We start from the raw sequence: 27,604 nt of genomic DNA on the forward strand, positions 1-27,604 counted from the left end.
AGGTAGGTCAATTGATAGAAATCTTGAAATGATTGAAACATTTAAAATATCATGACTTAACTTGAGCATTCCTTAAATAATACATGTTTTTTCCTTCCAGTCCAGCTTCTCAGTTAAGGATTCTCCTGTCTGGATGGACTCCAGTACTACTGAAGAATGCCTCCAACTAGAGAAGTGTGTTGGAGGACCACAGAAACTGGCTGACATCACTGGATCACGTGCTTATGAGGTTTGTTCTCCAAATCCCGTGAGTAAAATTTGATACCTCAGCAGAATATCGAGCTGTGTTATATTCTCCAGCTACAGAAAATAAATAGACATTCTGACAGATCATACAGAGTTATTTCCTACAAATGTTGTTTAAAAATAAATACTTCAAGAATTTGAGAGGATTTTTTGTATTCCTTGCTAAGAATGTGAATGTGAATTCTGGCAACTTCTTAGAGGCTGCAATTGAGAAAAATGATATCAGAAGATCTTGAACTTGGTAGGATGATATAAAATATTACACTGAGATATTATTAATACTGTTTTAGTAGTAATGTAAATGTCTTTAGACGTTGTGGCCATGTACTCCACAAATGCTGGATCATCTACTGTTGTCCATGCATCCCAGAATATAAGACCAGAAGGTATAAGAACAGAATTAGGCCATTCGGCCCATTGAGCTTGCTCCACTGTTCCATCCTGGCTCATTTATTTTCCCTCTCAACACCATTCTTCTGCATTCTCCCCATAAACTTTGACATCTTTATTAACTCAGAAACTATCTGGAACCAACCATCCACATTAAGATTGTTGTGGAATGCTTTTCCTTTTTTTTTTGGAGGCCATTGAGTTAATGAACAGACTAAATGTACAAATGTGATTTTTTTACATCACATGAACGAGAGAGAGGTTTCTATACTTTGATGTTTAATCATCTACATGCAAAGTTGATCAGACTTTATTATGATGTCAAAATAAGGCTCTCTGTCCTTTCAGTTTTATATGGCTGCTGGGTAGCGGTAAGTGTGATGCTCAGGATGCCGGAGATTGTAGTTAAATTCCAGCGTTATCTGTAAGCAGTCTGTACTTCCTCCCCATGGAATGTGTGGACTTTCTCCAGTTACCTCCCACATTTTAATTGGTCACTGTAAATTGCCCCGTGGCTAGGGTTAAGTTGGGGTTTGCTGTAAGGTCCTATCTCAATAAGTAAATAAACTCTGAACAAATTAAGCATTGTTCATTCATGAAGGGGTAGCCTGTGTTGTTCCATTGTTTGGGAGCAGCAGTTGTTGTTTTAAGAAGTTATAACGTGGTGAATCAGTGTTATTGGAGAAGATTCTTGGTGACATTTTCCATTTAGAAAAGCACAGACTTATTAGGGATAGTCAACGTGGCTTTATGTGGTGAAGGTCCTGTCTCACAATGAAGGTCTGGCAATGGACATTGTTTATACCAGATGTTTATATCCATGGACCCCTTGCTTAATGGTATTGGTCCGTGGCATAAAAAAGGTTGGGAATCCCTGGTGTACTGGGACTTCAAAAAAGCATTTGACAAGGTTCCTCATGCAAAGGTTCACAAAATTAACTAATTGACATTAATTGAATTTCTTTCTATAAATGCTGTCTGAACCCCGTATTCAGTTATTCTGTAGGTCTATTTGCGTAGGTGCCATAAGGTTTAATTGTAACAACCACATTAACTATAGAAATGCAGTAGTCTAAATGAACAGTTACAATAGTATATTCAATTCTATGCTAGATATTCCCTACAGAATATTCTTCCATTGCTTCAACTTCAGACCAAGTTCAGAAAAACCAGGCATGCAAAACTATCTTTAAAGCTCTTTTAAGTATTTAATCACAGTTGAACTTACTAGAGTTAATAATGATTGGACTTTGCTTTAAAATTAAGCTTGCTATTGGAGCACCCTTTGTGTGTAGATAAAAATAGCAGGATAATATAACTGGAAATCAAAAATACTGCAATATGAAGAATCCTGAAGTGTTGAAAACTGCTCAGGCCACATCCCTTCAGGAGACAAAAACACATCAGAACTGGGAAAGTGACTGAGTAGTTTAGCAATTTCTGTTGGCACATTCTACTCTGAAGCAAGTGTAGGTGTTAGATCATTATCGGTAGTTACTGATGATTAAATATTTAAACTGAAATTGTGTTAAATTAGGCTTTGCTTCATTTTATCATCTGAAATGCTAATGAGTATTTGCGTTAAGTTTGTTTTCGGTCACTTTTTAAACACTTGTGTGTTTTACCGCACACAGCGTTTCACAGGAAACCAAATTGCAAAGATCCACAAAGAGAATCCTGAAGAATACAAGAAAACTGAGGTATTTTGACAGAATCATAGAGACAAAAAAGAACACTGCTATTTAAGATTGATGGAAAGTGAGCTTTGGGATTAACAAAGTTAGACTCAGAATTAAGTTTGTTATCATTGGCATATGTCGTGAAATTTGTCGTTCTTTGGCAGCAATACAGTGCAAGATAAAACATTACTATGGGTTACAATACGAAATATACAAAAATATAAAATAGTGCAAATTAGAACAAAAGAGAGGTAGTGTTCATGGTTTGTTCAGAAATCTGATGGTGAAGGTGAAGAAGCTGTTTCTAAAATGTTGAATGTGTGTCTTCAGGCTGCTGTATCTCCTCCCTGATGTTAGCAATGAGAAGAGGGCATGCTGGTGGGGTCCTTAACGATGGATGCCTCCTTCTCGAGACATCGCTTATTGATGATGTCCTTGATAGTGGGGAGACTAGTGTCCATGATGGAACTGACTGAGTTTACAACTTACAGCAGCTTTTTCTGATCCTATGCACTGGCACCTTCAGACCAGACGGTAGGTAATGCAACCATCGAGAATACAGTACCTAGAAATTTTCTGGAGTCTTTGGTGACATATCCCACATATCCTATTGATATGTGCAGAATTCTTAACAGGCTTAATAAGATGGCGGAAGATGTTTCACCTAAATTTGATGCATCAAACTTAGAGTCATAATTTCAGATTAATTATGGATTCGTCGTTCATGCCAGAAATGGAGATTCCCTTCCCTTCCCTTCCCTTCCTCCTATCGTCCATTCTCTTTTCTTATCAGATTTTTTCTTCTCCAGTCCTTTACCTTTATTAGCCACCAGGCTTCACCCTACCTCTTTCTAGCTATCCTCCTTCCCCCTTTCTTTCCAGTCCTGGCCTGAAACATCGATACTTTATTCATTTCCATAGATGCTGCCTGACCTGCTGAGTTCCTCCAGCATTTTGTGTGTGTTGCTCTGGATTTCCAGTATCTGCAGAATTTCTCTTGTTTATGTATTTCTTAATTCTGGAATGATGAATATTTGGAATTCACTGCCCAAGAAAGCAGCGGAGGCTCAGTCTTTGAACATATTCAAGACTGATCAATGGATTTTTAAATATTAATTGACTTGAAGATTACAGTGTTAGTGCAAGAAAGTTGTGATGAGGACTGAATGGCCTTTTTTTTTGTTTCTATTTCTTTTGTTAATGTGTTATGAAGCAACAGCATGGGAGCAGGCAAGATCCGCTGAGTGGTCTATTCCTGTTTCTCTTACTTACATTTTTATGTTAATATGAACATACAGTAAAGTAAAATCTTCATTTTGTTACATAGCATTTTGACAGATATTTGATACACACTTACTGTTCTTCTGGCCTTTCAACCACCATTTGCAGGAAAGTTTTTTAAGGCAAGGAATGAGGTGGTGATGCTGGAGTTGACAGTCCCATGGGAAGATCGCTTGGAAGAGGCCTTTGAAAGGAAGCTCTCCAAGTACGCAGGACTGGTCAGCAACTGTCAGCAGGCTGGATGGAGAGCGAGGTGTCTCCCAGTGGAAGTTGGTTGTAGGGGATTCGCAGCTTGTTCCTTAGCCAGAGCCTTCAGCAACTGGGGCATTGAGGAGAGAGGAAGAGGAGAGCCATCCACAATACCACCGATGAGGCAGAGAGGGCCTCAAGATGGCTGTGGATCAAAAGAGGGGAGCCATGGAGTCATATGTAGCTAGCCATCTGGACACAAGCTGGGCTCTGATCAGCCCCGGCTGGGTCACCTGGAGAAGGGTGTATGATGTTGAAAGACCCGAAACACCCGATGATTCCAGGAACATCAGTAGATGTATGCACACGGCAACTGGTTAATTGTGACTGCATCTATAACTTTAGAACATAACACCTAGGAGCAGATAGGAACAATAGGCCATTCAGTCTATTGATCTCCTCTGCCATTTGATCATGACTGAGTTATTATTCTCCTCAACCTCATTCTCCTGCTTTTCTTCCTGTAACCTTTGATAGATACCCTTACTAATCAGCAACCCAGCAACCTCTGCTTTAAATACAGCCAATGACTTGGCCTCCACAGCTGCCTGTGGCAATTAATTTCATAGATTTACCACCCTCTGACTAAAGAAATTCTTCCTAATCTCTGTTCTAAAGGGTTGCCCTTCAATTCTAAGGCTGTACTCTCTGGTCCGAGACTTCCCCACTGTTGGAAGCACGCTCTCAATGTCCACTTTATCAAGGCCTTTCAATATTCAATAGGTTTCAATGAGTTCCTCTCTCCATTCTAAATTCCAACAAGTACAGGCCCAGAGTCGTCAAACACTTCTCACACATTAACCCTTTCACTGCCAGAATCATTCTCATGAATGTCATCTGGACCCTCTCCAATGCCAGCACATCCTTTATTAGGTTTTAGATTCTTAGACCACTGGGATTTGTTTTGGGGTAAGGACGAATTGTACAATGGAGATGGGTTGCACCTTAACAGGCGGGGGACCAGCATTCTGGCAGACAGGTTTGCCACTGCTACACGGGTGTGTTTAAACTAACAAGTGGGGGGGAGGAGACGAACTGGAAATATAAGGATGGAGTTAAAGGGAAAGAGAGAATAAGAAAAGTTAAAGACAACAGAATTAAAGGGGCAGAAAGCTCAGGAAGGGATCGGTGAGTATGGCCAAGTGCAATAGGGATCAATGTGTGAAGCGAGGGGAGTAATGGATTAAAAGTAATATATATGAATGCACGAAGTGTAAGAAATAAAGTGAATGAGCTTGAGGCTCAGTTAGAAATTGGCAAGTATGATGTTGTAGGAATAACAGAGACATGGCTGCAAGAGGACCAGGGCTGAGAAATGAATATTCAAGGACATATGTCCTATCGAAAGGACAGACAGGTGGGCAGAGAGGGTGGGTGGCTCTGCTGGTGAGGAATGAAATTCAGTCCCTTGCGAGGGGGGACATAGAATCAGGAGATGTAGAGTGGGTATGGATAAAACTGAGAAATTGTAAGGGCAAAAAGACCCTAATGGGAGTTATCTACAGGCCCCCAAATAGTAGCCTGGATATAGGGTGCAAGTTGAAACAAGAGCTAAAATTAGCATGTCACAAAGGTAATGCTACGGTTGTAATGGAGGATTTCACATGCAGGTAGACTGGAAAAACCAGGTTGGTACTGGACCCCAAGAAAGGAGTTTGTGGAGTGCCTCCGAGATGGATTCTTAGAGCAGCTTGTACTGGAGCCTACCAGGGAAAAGGCAATTCTGGATCTAGTGTTGTGTAATGAACCAGATTTGATAAGGGAACTCGAGGTAAAAGAGCCATTAGGAGGTAGTGACCATAATATGATATGTTTTAATCTACAATTTGAGGGGGAGAAGGGAAAATCAGAAGTGTCAGTATTACAGTTGAACAAAGGGGACTATGGAGCCATGAGGGAGGAACTAGCCAAAGTTGAGTGGAAGGATACCCTAGCAGGGATGACAGTGGAACAACAATGGCAGGTATTTCAGGGAATAATACAGAAGGTGCAGGATCAGTTCATTCCAAAGAGGAAGAAAGATTTTAAGGAGAGTTGGGGGTGACCGTGGCTGACAAGGAAAGTCAAGGACAGTATAAAAATAAAAGAGAAGAAGTATAACATAGCAAAGATGTGGGAAGCCACAGGATTGGGAAACTTTTAAAGAGCAACAGAAGATAACTAAAAAGGCAATACGGGGAGAAAAGATGAGGTACGAAGGTAAGCTAGCCAAGAATATAAAGGAGGATAGTAAAAGCTTCTTTAGGTATGTGAAGAGGAAAAAATTAGTTAAGACCAAAGTTGGGCCCTTGAAGACAGAAACGGGTGAATTTATTATGGGGAACAAGGAAATGGCAGACGAGTTGAACAGGTACTTTGGATCTGTCTTCAATGGGAAGACACAGGCAATCTCCCAGATGTAATAGTGGCCAGAGGACCCAAGGTAACGGAGGAACTGAAGGAAATTCACATTAGGCAGAAAATTGTGTTGGGTAGACCGATGGGACTGAAGGCTGATAAATCCCCAGGGCCTGATGGTCTGCATCGCAGGGTACTTAAGGAGGTGGCTCTAGAAATTGTGGACGCATTGGTAATCATTTTCCAATGTTCTATAGATTCAGGATCAGTTCCTGAGGATTGGAGGGTAGCTAATGTTATCCCACTTTTTAAGAAAGAAGGGAGAGAGAAAACAGGGAATTATAGACCAGTTAGCCTGACCTCAGTGGTGGGGAAGATGCTGCAGTCAATTATAAAAGATGAAATAGTGGCACATTTGGTTAGCAGTAATAGGATTGGTCTGAGTCAGCATGGATTTACGAAGGAAAAATCATGCTTGACTAATCTGGAATTTTTTGAGGATGTAACTATAAAAATGGACAAGGGTGAGCCAGTGGATATAGTGTACCTGGACTTTCAGAAAGCCTTTGATAAGGTCCTACATAGGAGATTAGCGGGCAAAATTAGAGCACATGATAGTGGGGGTAGAGTACTAACATGGATAGAAAATTGGATGGCAGACAGGAAACAAAGAGTAGGGATTAACGGGTCCTTTTCAGAATGGCAGGCAGTGACTAGTGGTGTACCACAAGGCTCGGTGCTGGGACCACAGCTATTTAGAATATACATTAATGGTTTAGATGAAGGGATTAAATGTAACATTAGCAAATTTGCAGATGACACAAAGCTGGGTGGTAGTGTAAAATATGAGGAGGATGTTAGGAGGATGCAGGGTGACCTGGACAAGTTAAGTGAGTGGGCATATGCATGGCAGATGCAGTTTAATGTGGATAAATGTGAGGTTATCCACTTTGTGGTAAGAACAGGAAGGCAGATCACTATCTAAATGGTGTCAAGTTAGGAAAAGGGTAAGTACAATGAGATCTAGGTGTTCTTGTACATCAGTCACTGAAAGTAAACATGCAGGTACAGCAGGCAGTGAAGAAAGCTAATGGCATGTTGGCCTTCATAACAAGGGGAGTTGAGTATAGGAGCAAAGAGGTCCTTCTGCAGTTGTACAGGGCTCTGGTGAGACCACACCTGGAGTATTGTGTTCAGTTTTGGTCTCCAAATTTGAGGACGGACATTCTTGCTGTTGAGGGAGTGCAGCATAGGTTCATGAGGTTGATTCCCAGGATGGCGGGACTGTCATAAGTTGAAAGATTGGAGCGACTGGGCTTGTATACACTGGAATTTAGAAGGATAAGAGGGGATCTGATTGAAACATATAAGATTATTAAGGGATTGGACATGCTAGAGGCAGGAAACATGTTCCTGATGTTGGGGGAGTCCAGAACCAGAGGCCACAGTTTAAGAATAAGGGGTAGGCCATTTAGAATGGAGTTCAGGGAAATCTTTTTCACCCAGGGAGTTCTGAATCTATGGAATGCTCTGCCTCAGAAGGCAGTGGAGGCCAATTTTCTGGATGCTTTCAAGAAAGAGTTGGATAGAGCTCTTAAAGATAGCGGAGTCAAGGGATATGGGGAGAAGGCAGGAACGGGGTACTGATTGTGGATGATCAGCCATGATCACATTGAATGGTGGTGCTGGCTCAAAGGGCCGAATGGCCTACTCCTGCATCTATTGTCTATAAGGGGCCCAGAGCTTCTCACAATACTCCAAATGTATTCTGACCAATACCTGAGAAAGCCTCAGCGATACATCCTTATTTTTATATTCTAGTCATTTTAACAAAACACTTTTATTATATTACTTTAACAAACTGCTTAGAGGAAATATTCCTTTCTACGATTTACAATCCCTATACATTGGTAATGGATTTTACATAAAATTTTTCCTGAAGGTTTCTGTTGGAATCTGATTCCAGTTTATCTTCAGGACCTTTATTGCTTTATTGCTTTATATGGATTCTTGCTGTTGGACTTAATTATTTGCAAGGTACTCATTCTTTTCAATGACACCAGTGAAGATTCTACTTACCAATATTCTGTGACAACCATTCAAGTGTAAAATTTACAAAATAGTCTTGTCAGATGTCAAGGGACTGTAAATAATTCAGCACTTAATTTGTTTTCTTACACAGTCCTTGGAGTTGAGGTTGCTCACAGGAGCTAAAATATACAAATTATTTCCCCTGGCATAAAATTGTCTTCTTTTTATGCAATCTCTTGGGATAGAACTGGGAAAATTTGTTCCTATTCCAGTTCTTGTGATTGCAAGGTGGCTGATGAGGTGCGAATTGGATCCACGGACTATGCCAGAGGTGGAGAAGGAGGTGTGGTGGGTAGACCATAAGACATAGGAACAGTATTCGGCTCATTAGGTCTTCCCCGCCATTCTATCATGGCTGATTTATTATCCATCTCAACCTCATTTTCCTGCCTCCTTGTAATCTTTATCACCCTTATTAATTAAGTTTATCAAACTATGCTTTAAATATTCCCAGTGTTTTGAATTCTACAGATTCACTACCTGTAGCTAAAGAAATTCTTCCTCGTCTCTGTTCTAAAGGCATGTCCTTCTATTCTGAGGTTGTGCCCTCTGATCCGAGACTCTCCCACAGCAGGAAACATTTTTTTCCATGTTCGCTTTATTTAGGCCTTTCATTATTTGATAGGTAGGTAGCTAGTTTGACTTGCATTCTCCTTCGGGCTTTATGGCTGCGCTCCTGATGAAGAAGCTCTCAGTGTTATCTCTTCTTGTTCTTCTTCAGTTTTAGTGGTCATGCGTCCGAGTGGGAAGGTTCATTGCTTTCATGGAAGCTTCTGCTATCCATCTAGTGCAAGAGCTCTGTGTATTGCACCTTTTTAAGAAGTCTGGTGTTAGGCATTTGCGTAACATCTGCTACATGATGGCATATATGCAGTGTTCTTAAACAGTAGGAAAATCTAAAGCTGTCTCAGTTTCAGTGTAGTCTGGTGACAATAGACAATAGACAGTAGGTGCAGGAATAGGCCATTCGGCCCTTCTAGCCAGCACCGCCATTCACTGTGATCATGGCTGATCATGCACAATCAGTACCCCGTTCCTGCCCTCTCCCCATATCCCTTGACCCCGCTATATATAAGAGCTCTATCTAACTCTCTCCTGAAAGCATCCAGAGACTTAGCCTCCTCTGCCTTCTGGGGCAGAGCATTCCACATATCCACCACTCTCTGGGTGAAAAAGTTTTTCCGCATCCCTGTTCTAAATGGCCTACCCCTTATTCTTAAACTGTGGCCTCTAGTTCTGGACTCACCCATCAGCGGGAACATGCTTCCTGCCTCCCGTGTGTCCAATCTCTTAATAATCATATATGTGACAAGCAATCTTATAACATTACAGTATACCAATACTTTTCTCTACTTTTTCACTGGGTATACTGCATCTTGTCTCCAATGAAGTTTTCTGTTGAGACTAAAGGGCACCTGTTTAAACCTGCATTGCCTCCTCGCCCACTTCATTTACATCAGTCTCAGTCACAGTATGAAAATGACTCTGTCTACAGACATTATTCAAATTTCCATGGAACTGATAAGGGATAGGCTCGTCATCCGTTTCCTAACGTTACTCTTCAACAATATGGGTCTATGATGAAACTCTTGGAGAAAGGTAGATTGCTTCCAATATCTTTGGAGTCATTTCTCAACAGACTGTAACAATAAATTATGGCACTTCTGTCAGTACAATTACTCATTCTTTGTCCACATGAGGAAAGGGTTTGAATATCAACACTTCAGACTCGACACAGAACTTGAGGCCTACAAAGCAATAACTGTGTATGCTGCAAAGCCGGGGCAAAGAAATGGCAGATGGAATACAGTGTTGGAAAGTATATGGTCGTGCACTTTGGTAGAAGAAATGAAAGGGTAGACTATTTTCTAAATTGAGAGAAAATACAAAAAAACTGAGGCACAAAGGGACTTTGAAGTCCTTGTGCAGGATTCCCTAAAGGTTAATTTGTAGGTAGAGTCTGTGGTGAGGGAGGCAAATGCAGTATTAGTATTCATTTCAAGAGGACTAGAATATAAAAACAAGGATTTAATGTTGAGACTTTTTAAGGCATCAGTGAAGCCTCAGTTTTGGGTCCCTTATCTCAGAAAAGATGTGCTGAAACTGGAGAGGGTTCAAAGGAGGTTCACGAAAGTGATTCCAGGACTGAATGGCTTGTCATATGAAGAGCGTTTGATGGTGTTGTGTTCATTATATGTACCATGGGTTTCTAATAACAAAACATATTCAGGAAGAACAGAACTGGAACTTTTATTTACAACAGCAAACAGCAACCATGTTTTACACTGCCATGCTTTCTAGATCATTCTGTCATTTCTGCGCATGCTCCGAACTCTGTTCAATCACGTTCTTACACGTGACATGTGATATCACTACATCTTCCTTTCCTTAAAAAGAAAAACAATTAGCAACAATAATCAAAACAAATGCATAATTTAACATGTCTCTATCAGTCTCTCTGGGGGTCTAGGAACACAAGTAGACCTTCTAAGTGGTTCACACAGTTCTTGTGTTTCGTTGTTATTTTCATGTTTCATCTGGTCTGCATAAATTAACTGAAACTCTGAAGTTGGCTCTTTCTTGAGGTCTTTGCGAAGAAATCGCAATTCATTCATTAACTGCATAATCTCTTTTTTGTGCTGAGACTTCATCATTTAAATAAAACTTCTCAATTCCTTCACTTGTGCTTTTACTTTTTCAATTGGATCCTGTTACTCTTTGGCTTCAGATCTATATTGTACTGTACCGGCAAGTTTGGTAACAAAGGGATGGGTCTGGGATTTTTCTTTATGACTTCTTCTACTTTTGCCGTGTTGGAATCAAATTCTGTTCTCTCTTGCTCTTTCATCAAGTCACTGTATTCTGACTCTGTGTCACTGTCCAGGTCTAAGACTCTTTTCACCAAATTCAGTCTCTCACAGGCAGATAAACCAAGTATTGACTGTACATTTTTTGGCATGACCACAAATGAAAGTGTGTGCACACTATTTTTGTGTGATACTTTCACCACACATGTTCCTTTAACTGGAATGTCTGCACCTGAATACCCAGTCACTTTTATATTCGTCTAATGTAACTTTGGTCTTAGCTTTAATGCATTAAACTCAGGTTCTGCAAGAACATTTACTTGTGCTCCAGTATCCAGTTTAAACAGAATAATTTTTTGGTTCACTTGCAATGGCATAGTCCAGTCATTCTTACTTTGTTTGTTTTCACAAAGCACATCTATATAAAACTCCTCGTGTTCATTTTCAAACACTACATTTACGTGTTTTATTTCCTTTCTACTTCTGCAACAGCGTGAAAAATGAATACTCTTACTGCAGTGATTTCACATTTTTCCATACGCTGGACACTTTTTAGGTCGGTGCTCCTACCCACAGTGATCACAAAGTTTTTTTTTCTTTCAGATGACGTTTTGCTCTCTGTCGGTTTCATTGCCGTTTTATTATTTTTTCTAACATGTTTGTGGTTATTCACAGTGTGTACGCTGCAGTTCTCAATAAAAAACTTGATATCACAGTCTCTGAAGCTTTGCAGAGAATCAAAGCTTTTTCCAAATCTACGTCTGGTTCTCTTAAGCGTCTTTCTCTCAGGCCATTATCCAGAATGCTGCAAACAATTCTGTCTTTACTGAGAGAGTCTGTCAGTTCTGCAAACTCCGCATGTTTTACTGCGGTTTCTCAACTCGGTAACAAATTGATCAATTGTTTGACCAGCTTTCTGCTTGCATGTAAAGAATTTGTACTGTTCATACGTCACATTGTGCTTCGGTATACAAAATGCTTCAAACTTGTCGATTATCACTTTTAGATTCAAATTATCTCCATTCTCAAAAGTAAAATGGTTATATACCTCGATTGCGTCGTCCCCATTACGTGGAGTAGGATCGTTGCTCTCGTTTTTTCCGATTTATTTTCTGCTCCGGTCGCTGATAAATAAATTTCAAAAAGCTGTTTAAATTTTCTCCAGTTCTCTGCTACATTACCAGTCAGCTGAAGTGTTTTCGGAGGTTGCAACCCTTCCATTTGTAAAGCTGTTAGCAAACACTAAAAAAGTTTGTGCTCTTTTTTTTCGATTATCTTTGCTTCTCCTGTGTTTAGCGAACGTATTATTCTTCCAGACCAACTTCTGACACCATGTTGTGTTCTTTATGCATACCATGGGTTTCTAATAACAAAATATATTCTGGAAGAATAGAAATAGAACTTTTATTTACAACAGCAAGCAGCAACCACGTTTTACACTGCCATGCTTTCTAGATCATTCTGTCATTTCTGCGCAAATCACGTACTTACATGTGATGCATGATATCACCACAGATGGCTCTGGGGTTGTATTCACTGGAATTCAGAAGAATAAGGGGTGACCTCATTGAAATCTAACAAATGGTGAAAGGCCTTGAAAGAGTGGATATGGAGAGGATGTTGCCTATCGTGGGAGAGGACTAGAGGATACAGCCTCAGAACAGAGGCATCCTGTTAGAATGGAGATGAGGAGGGATTTCTTTAGCCAGCGAGTGGTGAATCTATGGAATTCATTGGCATAGGCTGCTGTGGAGGACTGGACTTTATGTATATTTAAGGCAGATTTTGATAGATTCTTGATTGTACAGGGCATGAAGGGATACGGGGAGAAGGCAGGAAATCGAGGCTGAGGGGGAAAATTGGATCAGCTGTGGTGAAGTAGTGGAGTGGACTTGATGGGCCAGATGGCTGAATTCTACTCCTATGTCTTATGGTAACAACAAAGTGCTGGAGAGGTAGCAGCATCAGTAGAATCCTCCAAATATGCCAACATCTTCTCCATTGCAAATATCCTCAGTGTCATAGTGGGGTGTGTCAGGAATGGACAGGAGGAGGAGTATAGGAAACTGATACAGGACTTTGTGATATGGTGCAACTCAAACTACCTGCGTCTCAATGTCACCAAGACCAAGGAGATGGTGGTGGACTTTAGGAGATCTAGGCCTCATATGGAGCCAGTGATCATTAATGGAGAATGTGTGGAGCAGGTTAAGACCTACAAGTATCTGGGAGTACAGTTGGACGAGAAGCTAGACTGGACTGCCAACACAGATGCCTTGTGCAGGAAGGCACAGAGTCGACTGTACTTCCTTAGAAGGTTGGCGTCATTCAATGTCTGCAGTGAGATGCTGATGATGTTCTATAGGTCAGTTGTTGAGAGCGCCCTCTTCTTTGTGGTGGCGTGTTGGGGAGGAAGCATTAAGAAGAAGGACGCCTCACGTCTTAATAAGCTGATAAGGAAGGCGGGCTCTGTCGTGGGCAAAGTACTGGAGAGTTTATCATCGGTAGCTGAGCGAAGGGCGCTGAGTAGGCTACGGTCAATTATGGAAAACCCTGAACATCCTCTACATAGCACCATCCAGAGACAGAGAAGCAGTTTCAGCGACAGGTTACTGTCGATGCAATGCTCCTCAGACAGGATGAAGAGGTCAATACTCCCCAATGCCATTAGGCTTTACAATTCAACTGCCAGGACTTAAGAACTTTTTTTTTAAAGCTATTATTAATGCTTTTTGAGTTAGTGATTTAGATGCATATCATATTATTACTGAGTTAAGTATTGTATGTAATGAGTTTTTGCTACAACAAGTGTATGGGACATTGGAAAAAATGTTGAATTTCCCCATGGGGATGAATAAAGTATCTATCTATCTATCTATTAAAACCGAATAATAATGAGCAAGAATTCTGAGATTAAGGCCTGGGGAGATCTGCCCCAGCTCCATTTTCCTCAGATATATCTGCCATTTCTCCCAACAGCCATAAATCTATCCACCTCTGTTTTGAATGAACTTGTTCACTGAACTTCCGTTGTGCTCCAGGGTACAGAATTTGACAGAATCCAACACCTTGTATAAATTCACCGGTAACGCCATTGTTGTTGGTAGAAACTCAGATGGTGATGAGGGGACATATAGGAGCGAGATAAATCAGCTGGTTATGGGGTGTCGCAACAACAACCTTGCACTCAACATCAGGAAGACCAAGAAATTGATTGTGGACTTCAGGAGGGAAAGTCACGAGAACACACGCCAATCCTTCTATAGGGGTCCTTCGGCGGTCAAAAGGGTGAGCGGGATCAAGTTCCTGGGTGTCAAATTCTTTGAGGGTTTATTCTGGGCCCAATATATTGATGGAATTACAATGAAGACACACCAGCAGCTATACTTCATTAAGTGTTTGAAGAGGTTTGGTATGTCACCAAAGACTAGTAAATTATTTTTAGATGTATGATGGAGAGCATTCTGCCTGGTATGGAGGCTGTCATGCTCAGGATTGAAAGAGGCTGCAGAGGATTATAGACTCAGCCAGCTCCATCACAGGAATGCCCCTCACCACCATCAAGGACACCTTCAAAAGGTGGTGCCTCAAGAAGACAGCATCCATCATTAAGGACCCTCACCATCTGAGGGCATGCCCTCTTCCCATTACTATAATCTGGAGGAGGTACAGGAACCTGAAGATTCACACTTAATGGCTCAGGATCAGCTTTCTCCCCCGTGCTACCAGATTTCTGAGTGGCCAGTAAATGCTCCCTCTCTATTCTTCTTTAGCACAAATTATTTATTTTTTATTGTAATTCCAGTAATTTTTGGCTTGTACTGTACTGCTGATAAAAGACAACAAATTTTATGACACGTCAGTGATAATAAACGTGCTACTAATTCTGACCTTCTGAGTTAAAGGAATGTCTCTTCATCTCAGACCTGAATTGCTTACGCTTTATTCTGAGACTGTTTTCCCTGTACATTGCCAGAGGGAAACATTCTCCCTGTAGTCACCTTTACAAGCCTGTAAGAAATCTATAACTTTCAGTGAGTTCACTTCTCATTCTAGTAAACTTTAGAGAATATTGGCCACGACTTCAGTCTCTTCTATTATGACAAACATGTCATCCCAGAAATCAGTCTAATGATTCATCATTTTGGTACCTCAGTGTAGGCAAGGAACCTGAAACAGTATAGGTGCAGTCCAATCAAGCTTCTCTATAATTGTATTATTCTTATACTTAAATCCTCTTGCAATAAATGCCAGTGTACTATTTGCTTTCCTAATTGTTTACAATATCATATTTTAGTTGGAATTGAAAGAACATCCAGAGTCATTTACATTCCACTATTTCTTAATTTATACACAAGGCCATAATTGCACTGAGTCAGCTTTGAAGGTTGGGCCACATGATTCAGACACTGAACAATCTAGTGTGTTCTTCTCCCTGGAGACAAAGGAATCACCAGGAACTTGGAGGCTTTTCATTAAGCCAGCATTTGCTGTTGACCATCAATGTTGGCAACCAATTAAACATTGACAGATTTTTTCTCAGAAACTGCTTTCTAATTTTTAACGCCTATGCCTCATGAGTTTCATCAAATTAGTAAAGAAACCCCTGAGGTTATTTTTAATTGCGAATTCTTAATATTAACTGACCAAGACAAACCAGCAAACATTCTTTGAATGGAAAGTGAACAAGAATCTGAGTGTTGATTCTGGCTAACAATAGCTGACAAGAATAGCTTGAAATTATTTAATATCTCTCACATTCTCAGGACCTTCCAGTGTGCTTTTAATTGCAATGAGGGAGTTTCAAAGAGTGCTCATTATTTTAATGTAGGGAACTTTTGCATACCCCTTCTCCTTGAAACCAGAATAAACACTGCACTGAGTTTTGATCACCAAAATATCTTTGCTTAGTGGTCCTATTGTCACATTATGTTTCCAAAGCGTGCTGAAATGATTTTCTACTTTAAAATTGCTGTCCAAATCCAGGTCATTAACTTTTGTTTTGGGGTGCCATTTAAGTTGTAACCCTGTAATTTAGTTATTTTGGAATATTCCTGCTTGGATTTCTGTGATCTTTATTGAATAGACTTTAGTGTTGGTACATTGGACACCTCTTTGATATTGTTCATCGTTCATTGTCAGACTAGGGAATCAGAATCAGAAGCAGGTTTAATATCACTGGCATGTGCCATGAAATTTGTTAACTTTGTAATTGTATTGCAATTTTGTATTACAGTACATTGCAATACATGATAATAGAAAAAGAAAAACTGAATTACAGTAAATATATATTTATAAACTAGTTAAATTAAATAAGTAGTGCAAAAGATAGGAGATTAAAAAAAAGTAGTGAGGTAGCATTCATGGGTTCAATGTCCATCAAGAAATCAGTTGGCAGAGGGGAAGAAGCTGTTCCTAAATTGTTGAGTGTGTGCCTTCAGGCTTCTGTATCTCCTTCCTGACGGTAACTTTGAGATTGTCCTGGGTAGTGGAGGTCCTTAAAGATGGATGCCACCTTTCTGAGACATCACTCCTTGAAGATGTCCTCGATAATATGGAGGCTAGTACTGATAAATTTTACAACTTTCTGCAGCTGACTCTAGGCATGATTAGCAATCTGTCTTTATTTGTTCTAGTATTTAACATTTGCAGAAAAGAAGGCAATCATATGGCCTAACTGATCTTTGCTGCTTGAATGCTCCACAGTGACCTACTCCCTCATTATCTTATCACACTCCATTAACATATCTCTGACTCCAAATGAATGTATCAAGCCATTACCAGTAATTTGCATTCATCAGCATTCACTAATGATTTGATCCTACTTTGAGTTGGTGAAATGTTAGGTAACAAAGTAGAGAGATTAGATTTTATCAAACTTGAATGTTTTTAAAATTGCATGAACTGGAATTTGAGATTGAAAAAGAACCTATAGCCAGTGTAGTAATTATAACCTTGGCTTTGACCATCAGAGCAGAATTAGGCCAATCAGCCCACCAAGTCTACTCCACCATTCTATCATGGCTGATTTATTACCCCCCCTTAACCCCATTCTCCTGCCTTCACCCCGTATCCTTTGACACCTTTACTAATCAAGAACCTGTCAACTTTCACTTTCAATATATCCAATGATTTGGCCACTACAGATGACTGTAGCAATAAATTCCATAGATTCACCACCTTTGGCTAAAAAAAATCCTCCTCATCCCCGTTCTAGTCGGATGTCCTTGTATTCTGAGGCTGTGTCTTCTGGTCCTGGTCTCCTCCACTACAGGCAATCCCCGAGTTACAAACGAGTTCTGTTTCTGAGTCTGTCTTTAAGTTGGATTTGTACGCAAGTCAGAACAGGTACATCCAGTATTATTTAGCGTCAGGTAGTCAAACATTTGTCTTAGTATATAGTATATATTTTACCTTTATGCATATAAAACGGTTAAGAAATGTATGTATTTCAATAATTAAACCACTGCATTGCTTAGTAATAATTGTAGCTTTCATTGGGGCAGGGCCTTTCACTTGCTCCATTATTCTCACTTTATCCTTTAAAATTGTTCTGATCGTTGACTGATGGTGTTTCACCTCTTTCCGATCGCTTTATTATTTCCACTTTATTTTCAATTGTGATCGTTTTGCATTAACAGAACAGATTCAGCAGCAGTAGTCCTAAAGTCTACCTGCACTGAGACAGGTTAAATGGGACAAGTGGGGACGGTGCTGACTGGAAAAGGGGGATCAGGGTGAATCTTGCTAAGAAAAATTTAAGCCAAATACAAAGTTACACACTCAACACAGTGTTAATGGCAACGACTTAAAATGACAGACGGTGTCGTGATCCGATGTAAAATGGCGGACGGCGTTCTCCTTCCTCCGCTTGTAAGTACGAGTCGTTCGTAAATTGGACATTCATAACTCAGGGACTGCCTGTATAGGAAACATCCTCTCCATGTCTTCTCAATTTTGGTCTGTCAGTAGACCTGCTGAGCTCCTCCAGCATTTTGTATGTTTTTCTTTCAATGTCCGATAGGTTCAAAGAGGTTATCTTACATTCTGCTAAACTCCAGTGAGTACAGGCTCAGAGCCATACATTAACCTGTTCATTTCTGGGATTATTCTCATGATTCGCCTTTGGATGCTCTCAATGACAGCACTTCCTTCCTTAGATAAGGGGCTCAAAACTGCTCACCAAGTGTGGTCTGACCAATACCTTATAAAGGCTAAGCTTAACATTCCTGCTTTTATGTTTTAGTCCTTTCAAAATGAAGGGAGTGAATTGACTGAGGCAAGTATTTCGTATCTCCACCATCATTTAAAATGATGCCGATTGTTTTCAGTGGTTTGCTTAATGCTGTTATTTCTGTTCGTTCTGATCATTGACCCAGATTGAATGTAAGCTGAGAAAATTTTAATGCTTGTTTCTCAATGGTCTGTGAACACTGGCCCTCTTTCTTTCCAGAGAATCTCTCTAGTCAGCAGCTTTATTGCTTCCCTGTTTCTTGGAAACTATGCAGCAATTGATTATAGTGATGGTAAGTGCTTTCTCTCACAGATCAGTTGTTTAAATTACTCCCATCATTTGAGCAGTTGAAGTTTGATTAAATGAAACAGCCCTAAATGTATTTGGAGCAGGAATGAATCATTTGGACCAGCGTTAGAATGAGTCTTATCACTTACTGATCTTCAGTGTGTCAAGTTGAGCTTGTTATTGTATGCACAAGTTTGGTGCAGTACAAGTGCAGTGAAAATCTTGCTGGTAGCTGTATCAAAGGTACACGCCTAGATTCAGACAGAACATAGAATGAGTAAGAATATAAGAAATAGGAGCAGGAGTAAGGCCTGCTTCGCCACTCTATAGATCATGGCTGACCTGGCCATGGACTCATCTCCACCTACCTGCCTTTCACCCATAACCCTTAATTCCACTACTATGTAAAAATCTATCCAAGCTTGAATGATGCATAAAATTATACAAGACAGTAAAGTATAAAGGAGAAGATGTAGCACAAAACATAACACAATAAGCGTCAAGTTTGTGGTCTGAAGTGTTCTGTTGCTGAGGTAGGATTAGGGTTGTTGAGGTCAGTTCAAGAAGCTGATGTTTCTGAGAAAGTAACTACTGTTGGACCTGGCTGTGTGAGGGCTGCCTCAATCAGTAAGAAATGAACATAAAACGTAGAACAGTACAGCACAGTACATGCCCTTCAGCCCTTGATGTGGTGCTGACCTTTTAACCTGCTCCATGATCAATCTAGCTTTTCTCACCCACATAACCCTCCATTTTCCTTTTAGCTGTATGCCTATTCTGAGGCCTCTGTCGGTCAGAGTTGGCCATGGATATTGCATCCTAGCTATCTAGATACACAAGCCAGGGCAGTACGAAATGGAGAGCAAACTGTTGCCCATGTAGCAAGCTCCCCCTCTCCACACATCTGATGGACCCAAAGGAATGGCAGAGACCGATACTGTTTGGTACCAGTTGCCTTGCAGCAATTGCCAGTCAGCATTAAACTCAGTGTAGGACTGCCTGAGGGACTCCAGCTCTGAACTTTTCCTTCTGGGTTTACTCCCTAAGCCTTCCCCGTGTGAGGGTATAGCCACAAAGCAGCAGAGGTTTGGGATCAGAGTTCTCCTTCCCCTAGGTAAGCTGCCAAGCCCCATCTGCACGAAGTGACTGGTTTTAAAGCGCCAGTAAACTGCCTATTAAGAGTGTCTTAAATGTTGCTAATGCATCTACTTCTACCACTACCCCTTGGCAGCGTGTCCTTGCACCCACCACTCTCTGTGTTACAAAAATACTCCATCTGATGTTCGCAGCCCCGCCCCCCCATTCTTCAATCACATTAAAATTATGTTCACCCTAAGGAAAAGGCACTGGCTGTCCACTCTGTCAATGCTTCTTATCATCTTGTACACTTCTATCAATATTTTTAAACTGAATAAAATAAACAATTATTGTACGTAGCAAGGATTCTGTGATAATTTGGAAACAATTTAGATTTATTGTGCACCACTGGGTATTTACATCAATCTGTATTTCCTTTGATTTGACAATATCCTAATTTCTAAAAACAGGTTAATGCCCATTTAGTTTGTTTAACATAGCATTAGGTCATGGACTGTTAGGATGGGGAACAGTTTTTTTCCCCCGGCCATGAGACTACTGAACTCCCTGCCACCATCCGGATCTCATCACATTTGAAGTGCCAATCGTGACATAAATGCACCTTATTATTTGTTAATTTATTTTTTGGTGATATATATGTCATGTGTGAGTTATATATATTGTGTTATGCACCTTGGTGTGGAGCAGGGATTCCCAACCTGGGATCAACCGACCGCTCAGTTAATGGTAAAGCTCCATGGCATAAAAAAGGTCGGGAACCTCTGGTCTGGAGGAACATTGTTTCATTTAGTGGTAACAGATCTATGGTTAAACTAACAATAAACTTGCACTTGAACTTGTCTCCAACTTATCATTGCGAAGTCATAGGCAGATATGAGAACAATTGAAGTGACTTAGTTATATTTCTTTTCAACATTGTAAGTGTCCCAAGAGGATAATTTGGAAGTTAAATAGTTATTATCCAGTTGACATAATAATTAAAAAAATGGTGACTGAAATGGAAGCGCAAGTAGCAGTGAAGATCACATTTTATCTATCTAATTCTCACTTTTTTACTCACATGGCAGTTTGTCACATCCTTTCTGCTTTTTTTCTCTCTAGGTTCTGGTATGAACTTGATGGATATCCGTACACACAAGTGGTCACAGCAGTGTCTTGATGCTTGTGCTCCTGGTCTGAAAGAGAAGCTTGGTGTCCCACTGCCATCGCACTCTGTATTGGTATGCACTTGTGAAAATTTTAATACACTGTTGTTTTAAGATAACTGCAGTAATGCCAAGGCATAGAAAATGGACCTCTAAGGAGTTGTTAAGTGCCTGGAAATTGAATTGCACAGTTGCAAAATTTTGTGTTTATGTAATTCAATTTTAATAAAAATAAACAAATAGAAGTCAGAGGCTTTATTGAAGTAGATCAAGATTTGAATATCTTTTCTTATTCAGAAGTCTTCTGTCTGACAAGTAATGCACACGGTGGTGTTCATTGAAATTCTGTGCAGATCTGTACACTATTTCTAGGATTTTCTATGATATGCGGTTGACCTGGTCCATAGTCTGCAGAAGATGGCTTCCAATGCAACTTACTAAGATTCTATGTTATTTAGAGGGGGAGCCCACCATCCTGTGGTAGTGACCCCAATTCCATTCCCAAGTTCACCACCTAAGCCAGACTCCCAAATTCTGCCATGACCTGATGGTCACCCTCCCTTGACACCCGGGGCAGCACAGTGCTGTTGTCTCAGTGCTCCAACAGTAGGTACGGTTCTGGTCTCTGGTGCTGTTTGTGTGGAGTTTGCACGTTGCCCCTAAGACCACGTGGGTTTCACGCAGAGGCTCCTGTTTTCTCCCATGTTTCAAAGGTGCAAGTTGGTAGGTTAATTAGGCACTGTGAATTGGTGAGTGGCAGAATCTTGGGAAATTTGACCAGAATTTTGGTAGAATAACAAATGAGAATAGTACATGCTTAATAGTTGTGGCAGTCTCTGTTTGTGCCAGACTGTGATTCTATGAACTGGTATTGGTACCAGACTTGAAGTCAAATGCATCTCAACTTGGAAGTGTATTGGCTTCACTGCACTGAGTGTGGCAGTTCCAGAGTGCAATAAGTCACCACCGTCACCCTCTCAGTGGTGCTTTCAGTATAGCCATCTTCCATGAATGAGTAAAGGAAAGGTCCTGTTTTACACAAGCTGAGCTAGCATTGGGATAAAGGCAGAAACACAGAATCACTGAAAATGAGCAAGGAGTTCTTCATTTAGTCTGTAAAGCCTGCTCTGCCTTTCAATATGATCACTTTCGATTCTCTATATTAAATTCATGTTCTTGCTGTCTCATCATGCCTTTTGTTTTTTTAGCAATCTAGTTATCCTCATCTGAAATGTACATGGCGGCATGGCCTCCAAATCCCTCTGGTAGAGCTTTCACATGTTCACCGCTCTAGGAATGAAGATATTTCTCCCCATGTCAGTCCGGATTATTTTACTCTGTATCATCGTGAGGCTGTGACTGAAACAGCCCCCACCCCAACTGAAATTTGCATATATCTTTCTTCATTTCCTCCTTCAGTAATACAGCATTGCTTCCACTTTCCCACCTCTACCTTCCATTCCTTCCATTTCTTGTACATTCTAGTGGATACAGCCTGGTTGACCCAGTCTCCTCATCTGACAGCCCCAGCTTTTCAGGAATCAGTCTGGTGAATTTTTGTTGCACTCCTTCTCTGCTAAGTAAGAAAGGAGACCAAAACTGCACCTAATTCTCCAGGTGTATGCTGACAGTATTGCTGGGAATGTTGGCCCGGAATGATGTTGATATTTGATTATCCTTCTAACAGATTTGGAGAATTTGTAGAGATGGTGTGAGAGATAACTCTCTAGTACTTTGGAGGTAATCTAAATCTGCTGTAGATGATCAGAATTTCAGCTGCATTTAGGAGGGCACAGATGCTGATGCTCTGTAGCTTTGCATTTGGCACCTGCTTTGAAGACCATCTTCTATCATCCTTTTTCTCAGTTGACTAAAGCCGATTGAGCACCGAAGATAATAGGTTTCATTTTTGATGCCTACCTTCTCTGAGTGGTGCCTCCTGAGACAATTCCATGTTTTCCAGGGATTCGCTATGAGCCTTTATTACTGGAGGGCTCTATTGATATACTACCATTAAGAAATTAAGTCATTTGATGAACATGACGATGAAAATGTCTCACTAGCCACCTTCCTTTCTTTGTACTGGCTGTCTCAGCTCTCTACTCTCAGTCTTGATGCAGGGGTTTGACCCAAAACATCAATAGTTCCTTTCCTGTCACGGATGCTCCCTGATCAGCTGAGTTCCTCCAGCAGATTGTTGCTTCAGATTCCAACATTTGCAGTCTCTTGTTCCTACAGCGAAAATATTGATTTCTATATCCAACATGTGAATAGAAATAGGAAAAATACAGTGTGTGGGGGATCATGTTCTTAGGTGTCTTTGCTTTAGGTGTACACTTTGGAAAAATTGACCAAGAATGGAGCTTGGCTTCTGAATGTGCAGAGATGCGATGATACTGCAGCTTCACTGCTGAGGTTGGGCTGACCTTTGTTCTGAAGTGGAGGTAACAGAGGCGAATAGTTTACAATCAGTAATGGAGATTGCAATCACTTTGGTGGGAAGCTTAATGGACAGAGAGTGTGGACAAAGGTCAGGGTGAAGATGTAATCTTGCTTCTCAGCACTCTGTAATGAGATGGGCCAATGAGTTAGGACTGTAACTTGCATACCATCAGGGAATACGGAGACAAACTTCTGCAAGCAGCTTTAGTTAAGGGTGTTGATTCTTCACACTGGACTCACCTCATGTCACAAATACAGTCTGAGGAGCTGGCACAGAGGAATAGGTCATAGTTTGCACTGCAGCACCGCTATGTGGTCAAAACACAGAAATACAGAAACACAAAAATATATCTACTTTATTTTCAGGTTCTTAATGTTATTGACAAAATCAGCATTTATTGGCAGCCCTAATTGTCCTGGAGAAGATGGCGATGAACTCTTTCAGTTTCACAATCTTATTGGGTAAAGAGTTCAAGGATTTAGAATCAATAATGATGAAGAATTAATGATAATTTTCTAAGTAAGGATGTGCTTGAGTTGGAGTGGCTCCTGTGGATGGTGGTGTTCCCATGCCATGTTGTCCTTGTCTTTCTTACTGAGGGAGGCTCTGGTTTTGGAAGGTCTTATTACAAAACTTTTCATTAGTAGAATGTATGCTTATCAAGCCACTATTTGAGCCTGCTATAGTATTTAACATGAACAACCTAAATAGCTAGGTTCCTGCTTTATTTTAAATCTGGTTCCTACTTTATTCCCAAATTCCTTGATACCTTTAGCTTTTAGAACTTCTTGTTGAATAAATTTAGTAGTGTTTCCTCAGCTACTTTCTCTGGTGGAGAATTCAACAGATTCTTCACTCATTGCATGAAGTAATTTCTCCTCACCTTGGTCCTTTATCCACATATACTGCATCAGCCATGCATTTGCCCATTGACTCAGTGCAAGTCATTATGGAGCCTCTCTGCATCCTCCTCATACTCCCATCCAGTTTTGTATCGTTTGTAAACATTAATTCCCTTATCTAAATCCCACTTAAGAAAAATTTAGACAAGCACATGAAAGGTAGGGGAAGGAGAGGTACAGACGATATTTTGGCAGATGGGATTAGTTTGGATTGGCATGGACAGGCTGAAGGTCCTGTTCTATGCTTGTACTATTTAATTTTCTATGTTCTTAAATTGTGAATATCTGATGTCTATGAAGTAACCACTTCAAAGTAAGTTTATTATCAAAGTATGTATTTGTCACCATAAATTACCTTGAGTCTTTTTCTTGCAGGTATTCACAGTAGAACAAAGAAATACAATAGAATCAGTGAAAAACTACACAGAAAGGCTTATAAATAACCAAAATGGAAAATAAGACAAAATGTGCAAACACAAAAAAAAACAGACTCAATCTCCTCATCTGTAGAGAGCTTGTAAGTGAGTCCATTGGTTGTGGAATCAGTTCAGTTCAGTTGAGGTGAGTGAAGTTATCCACGCTGGTTCAGGAGCCTGATAGCTGTATGACGATGCTTCCTGAGCTTGGTGGTCTGAGACCTGAGGCTCCTGTACGTCCCTCCCGATGGCACCAGAGAGATTAGAGCATGGACTGGAAGATGGGGGTTCTTGATGATAGATGCTGCTGTCTTGTAGCAGTGCTCCTTGTAGATGTGATCAATGGTGGGGAGAGATTTTCTATTCTTGGGTATTGGTGTTTCCATACCAGGCTGTGACCACAACTCAGAAAGTGACTCTTTTATTTCTAATGCCTGCTTTTACTGTCCGTCCATTTCTCTGTTCCTGTCAATGTGTTAACCCCATGCTTTAATTTTGCACACTGATCTGTCAAAAACCTTTTGAAAGTACAAATACAGCATGTCTACTGGTTTGCTTTTATTCATTCTATCTACCACTTTCTCAAGAAACTCTATCATACTTGTCAAGTGTGATTTTCCTTGGTACTCTCTTCTAAGTATTCTGCTATTATACCTTAAACTATTATACCTCCATAGAGAGAGTTAAGTGCTTTAAGTTGCTGGGGAGTTCTCGTCACCAATGACATCACCTGGTCCCTTAACATCAACTCCCTGAACAAGAAGGCACAGCAGCGCTTCCACTTCCTAAGAAGGTTGAGGCAAGCAAGGCTTCCCACCCACATCTTAACTGCGTTTTACAGGAGCACCATTGAGAGCATCCTGAAAAGTTGCATCTCTATCTGGTATGGGAGCAGCCGAGCATCGGACTGGAAGTCACCACAAAGGGCTGTGAGAACAGCTGAGAGGATCATAGGGGTCTCCATCGGGGATGTTTATCAGGACCCTTAGTATTATTGAGGATCCCACCTATCCATCCAGCATCCTCTTTGACTTTCTACCATAAGGGAGGAAACTCTGATGCATAAAAACAAGAACAGTCAGGATGGGAAACAGTTTCTTCCCCCAGGCCATTAGGCTTCTGAACTCCCTGTCTTATCGTGTTCAAAGTGTCACAGGTTAATTTGTTCCGTACCCTACAGTTTTTAATTTATGTGCTTTAGTTCGTTATTTATGCGTGATTCATCTGTAGATTTTATCCTAATATTCATAAGTTACTGTGTGTTTATGTGAACTACCGAGCTTTACACCCTGGTTTAGAGAAATGTTGTCTTGTTTCTATATACATTATATGATTAATAATGTTGTATACATGTATATAGTTAAATAACAATAGACTTGACTTAATATTGGACTCCTGCATTTTACCTGCTACTGATATCATGTCTATACCATTATCATCATCATTATTATGTGCTGTGTTGTATGACGTAGGCGATCATGGTCTCATGACCATGATTGTTCTTGGCAAATTTTTCTACAGAAGTGGTTTACCATTGCCTTCTTCTGGGCAGTGTCTTTACAAGATGGGTGACCCCAGCTGTTATCAATACTCTTCAGAGATTGTCTGCCTGGTGTCAGTGGTCACATAACCAGGACTTGTGATATGCACCAGCTGCTCATACGATCATCTACCACCTGGTCCCATGGCTTCACGTGATCCTGATTCAGGGTGGAGAGGCGGAGGGGCACTAAGCAAGTGCTACACCTTGCCCAAGGGTGACCTGTATGCTAGTGGAGGGAAGGAGCACCTTGCACCTCCTTTGGTTGAGATGTATCATCAAAGAGCCTAAAAGATTTTCAAAGTGAATTTATTATCAAAGTATGTATATGTTACCATATATTACCTTGAGATTTACAGGAAGACAAAGGAATACAATCAAAACCATGCATAAAAAAGACTGACAAATGTGCAAAAGATGACAAACTGTGCAAATAAAAATAATACTGAGCACATGGTTTGTAGAGTTTGTCTCTAACTTGTCGAATCAGATCAGTGTTGTGGTGAATGAAATTATCCATGCCAGTTCAGGAGCCTGATGGTTGTGGGGTAACAACTGTTCCTGAACCTGGTGGTGTGAGACCTAAGGTTCCTGTACATCTTGCCTGACACTAGAGGCGAGCAGAGGGCATGGACTGGATGGTGGGAGACTTTGATGAATGCCCACTTTCTTATGGCAGTGCTCCATGTAAATGTACTCAGTGGTGGGGAGAGCTTTGCCTCTGATGGACTGGGCTGTACCAACCACCTGTTACCCTTCAGGCCCCTAGGGTCACCTAAACTTACACATTACTCCAGGTGCCATCTCACCAGTGTCTTGGACAATTGAAACATCATGAACTAACTCCTATACTCAATGCCCTGACTGTTGAAGGCCAACATGCTAAATGCCTTTTTCACCACCTGTTTACCTGACACATTGCTTTCAATGAAATATACAAATGTACTTGTCAGTCCCTCTGTTTCATTACACTTCCCCAGTGCCCATTCATCATGTAAGCCATACTCTGGTTTGACATTACTATGTGTGTCACCATATACTTAACTGTATTGAAAACCAGTCCTTGGTCCTCTTCTTTGCAATCAGCAAAATCTAATTTTGTATCGTCTCTAAACTTGCTAATTATTTCTTATGCATTCAAATGATTTATATAAATATCAAGTAAATAATCTACCTCATTATGACCCATTTTATATACTTGCACTTTATTTTCTCTGTGGTTAACACCATTCTACATTCTGTTAATCTGTTATTGTTTTGCCTTGTACTAACTCAATGCACTGTTGGAATGAATTGATCTGAATGAACTATATGCAAGAAAAGTGACAATAATCAAATTGCTGATTTAACAAGGGTCCAAAGACAGACCCCTGCAGTACACCACTAGTCATTGTTCTCCAGTTTGAGAAAAAAACCTTCAACCATCACCCTCTCCTTTCTACCTCCAAGCCAATTTTA

The 27,604-nt window shown here is 40.5% G+C and overlaps 1 protein-coding gene across 3 annotated transcripts in view; it reads left to right on the forward strand.

The window, feature by feature from the left end:
- Positions 1-27,604, forward strand: part of xylb (xylulokinase homolog (H. influenzae)) — a 318,901-nt gene that overhangs the window by 82,074 nt on the left and 209,223 nt on the right. For 2 of the 3 annotated variants that reach the window (XM_073054967.1, XM_073054966.1), the window contains exons 6-9: positions 101-229; positions 2,271-2,336; positions 18,534-18,606; positions 20,802-20,920. In XM_073054967.1, coding sequence (XP_072911068.1) covers positions 101-229; positions 2,271-2,336; positions 18,534-18,606; positions 20,802-20,920 — 387 coding nt within the window. The remainder of the gene's footprint in view (positions 1-100; positions 230-2,270; positions 2,337-18,533; positions 18,607-20,801; positions 20,921-27,604) is intronic. The other variant, XM_073054968.1, reaches the window with a different exon arrangement.

The sequence above is a fragment of the Hemitrygon akajei genome, chromosome 8 (genome assembly GCF_048418815.1).
Source record: "Hemitrygon akajei chromosome 8, sHemAka1.3, whole genome shotgun sequence".
Lineage (NCBI taxonomy): Eukaryota > Metazoa > Chordata > Chondrichthyes > Myliobatiformes > Dasyatidae > Hemitrygon > Hemitrygon akajei.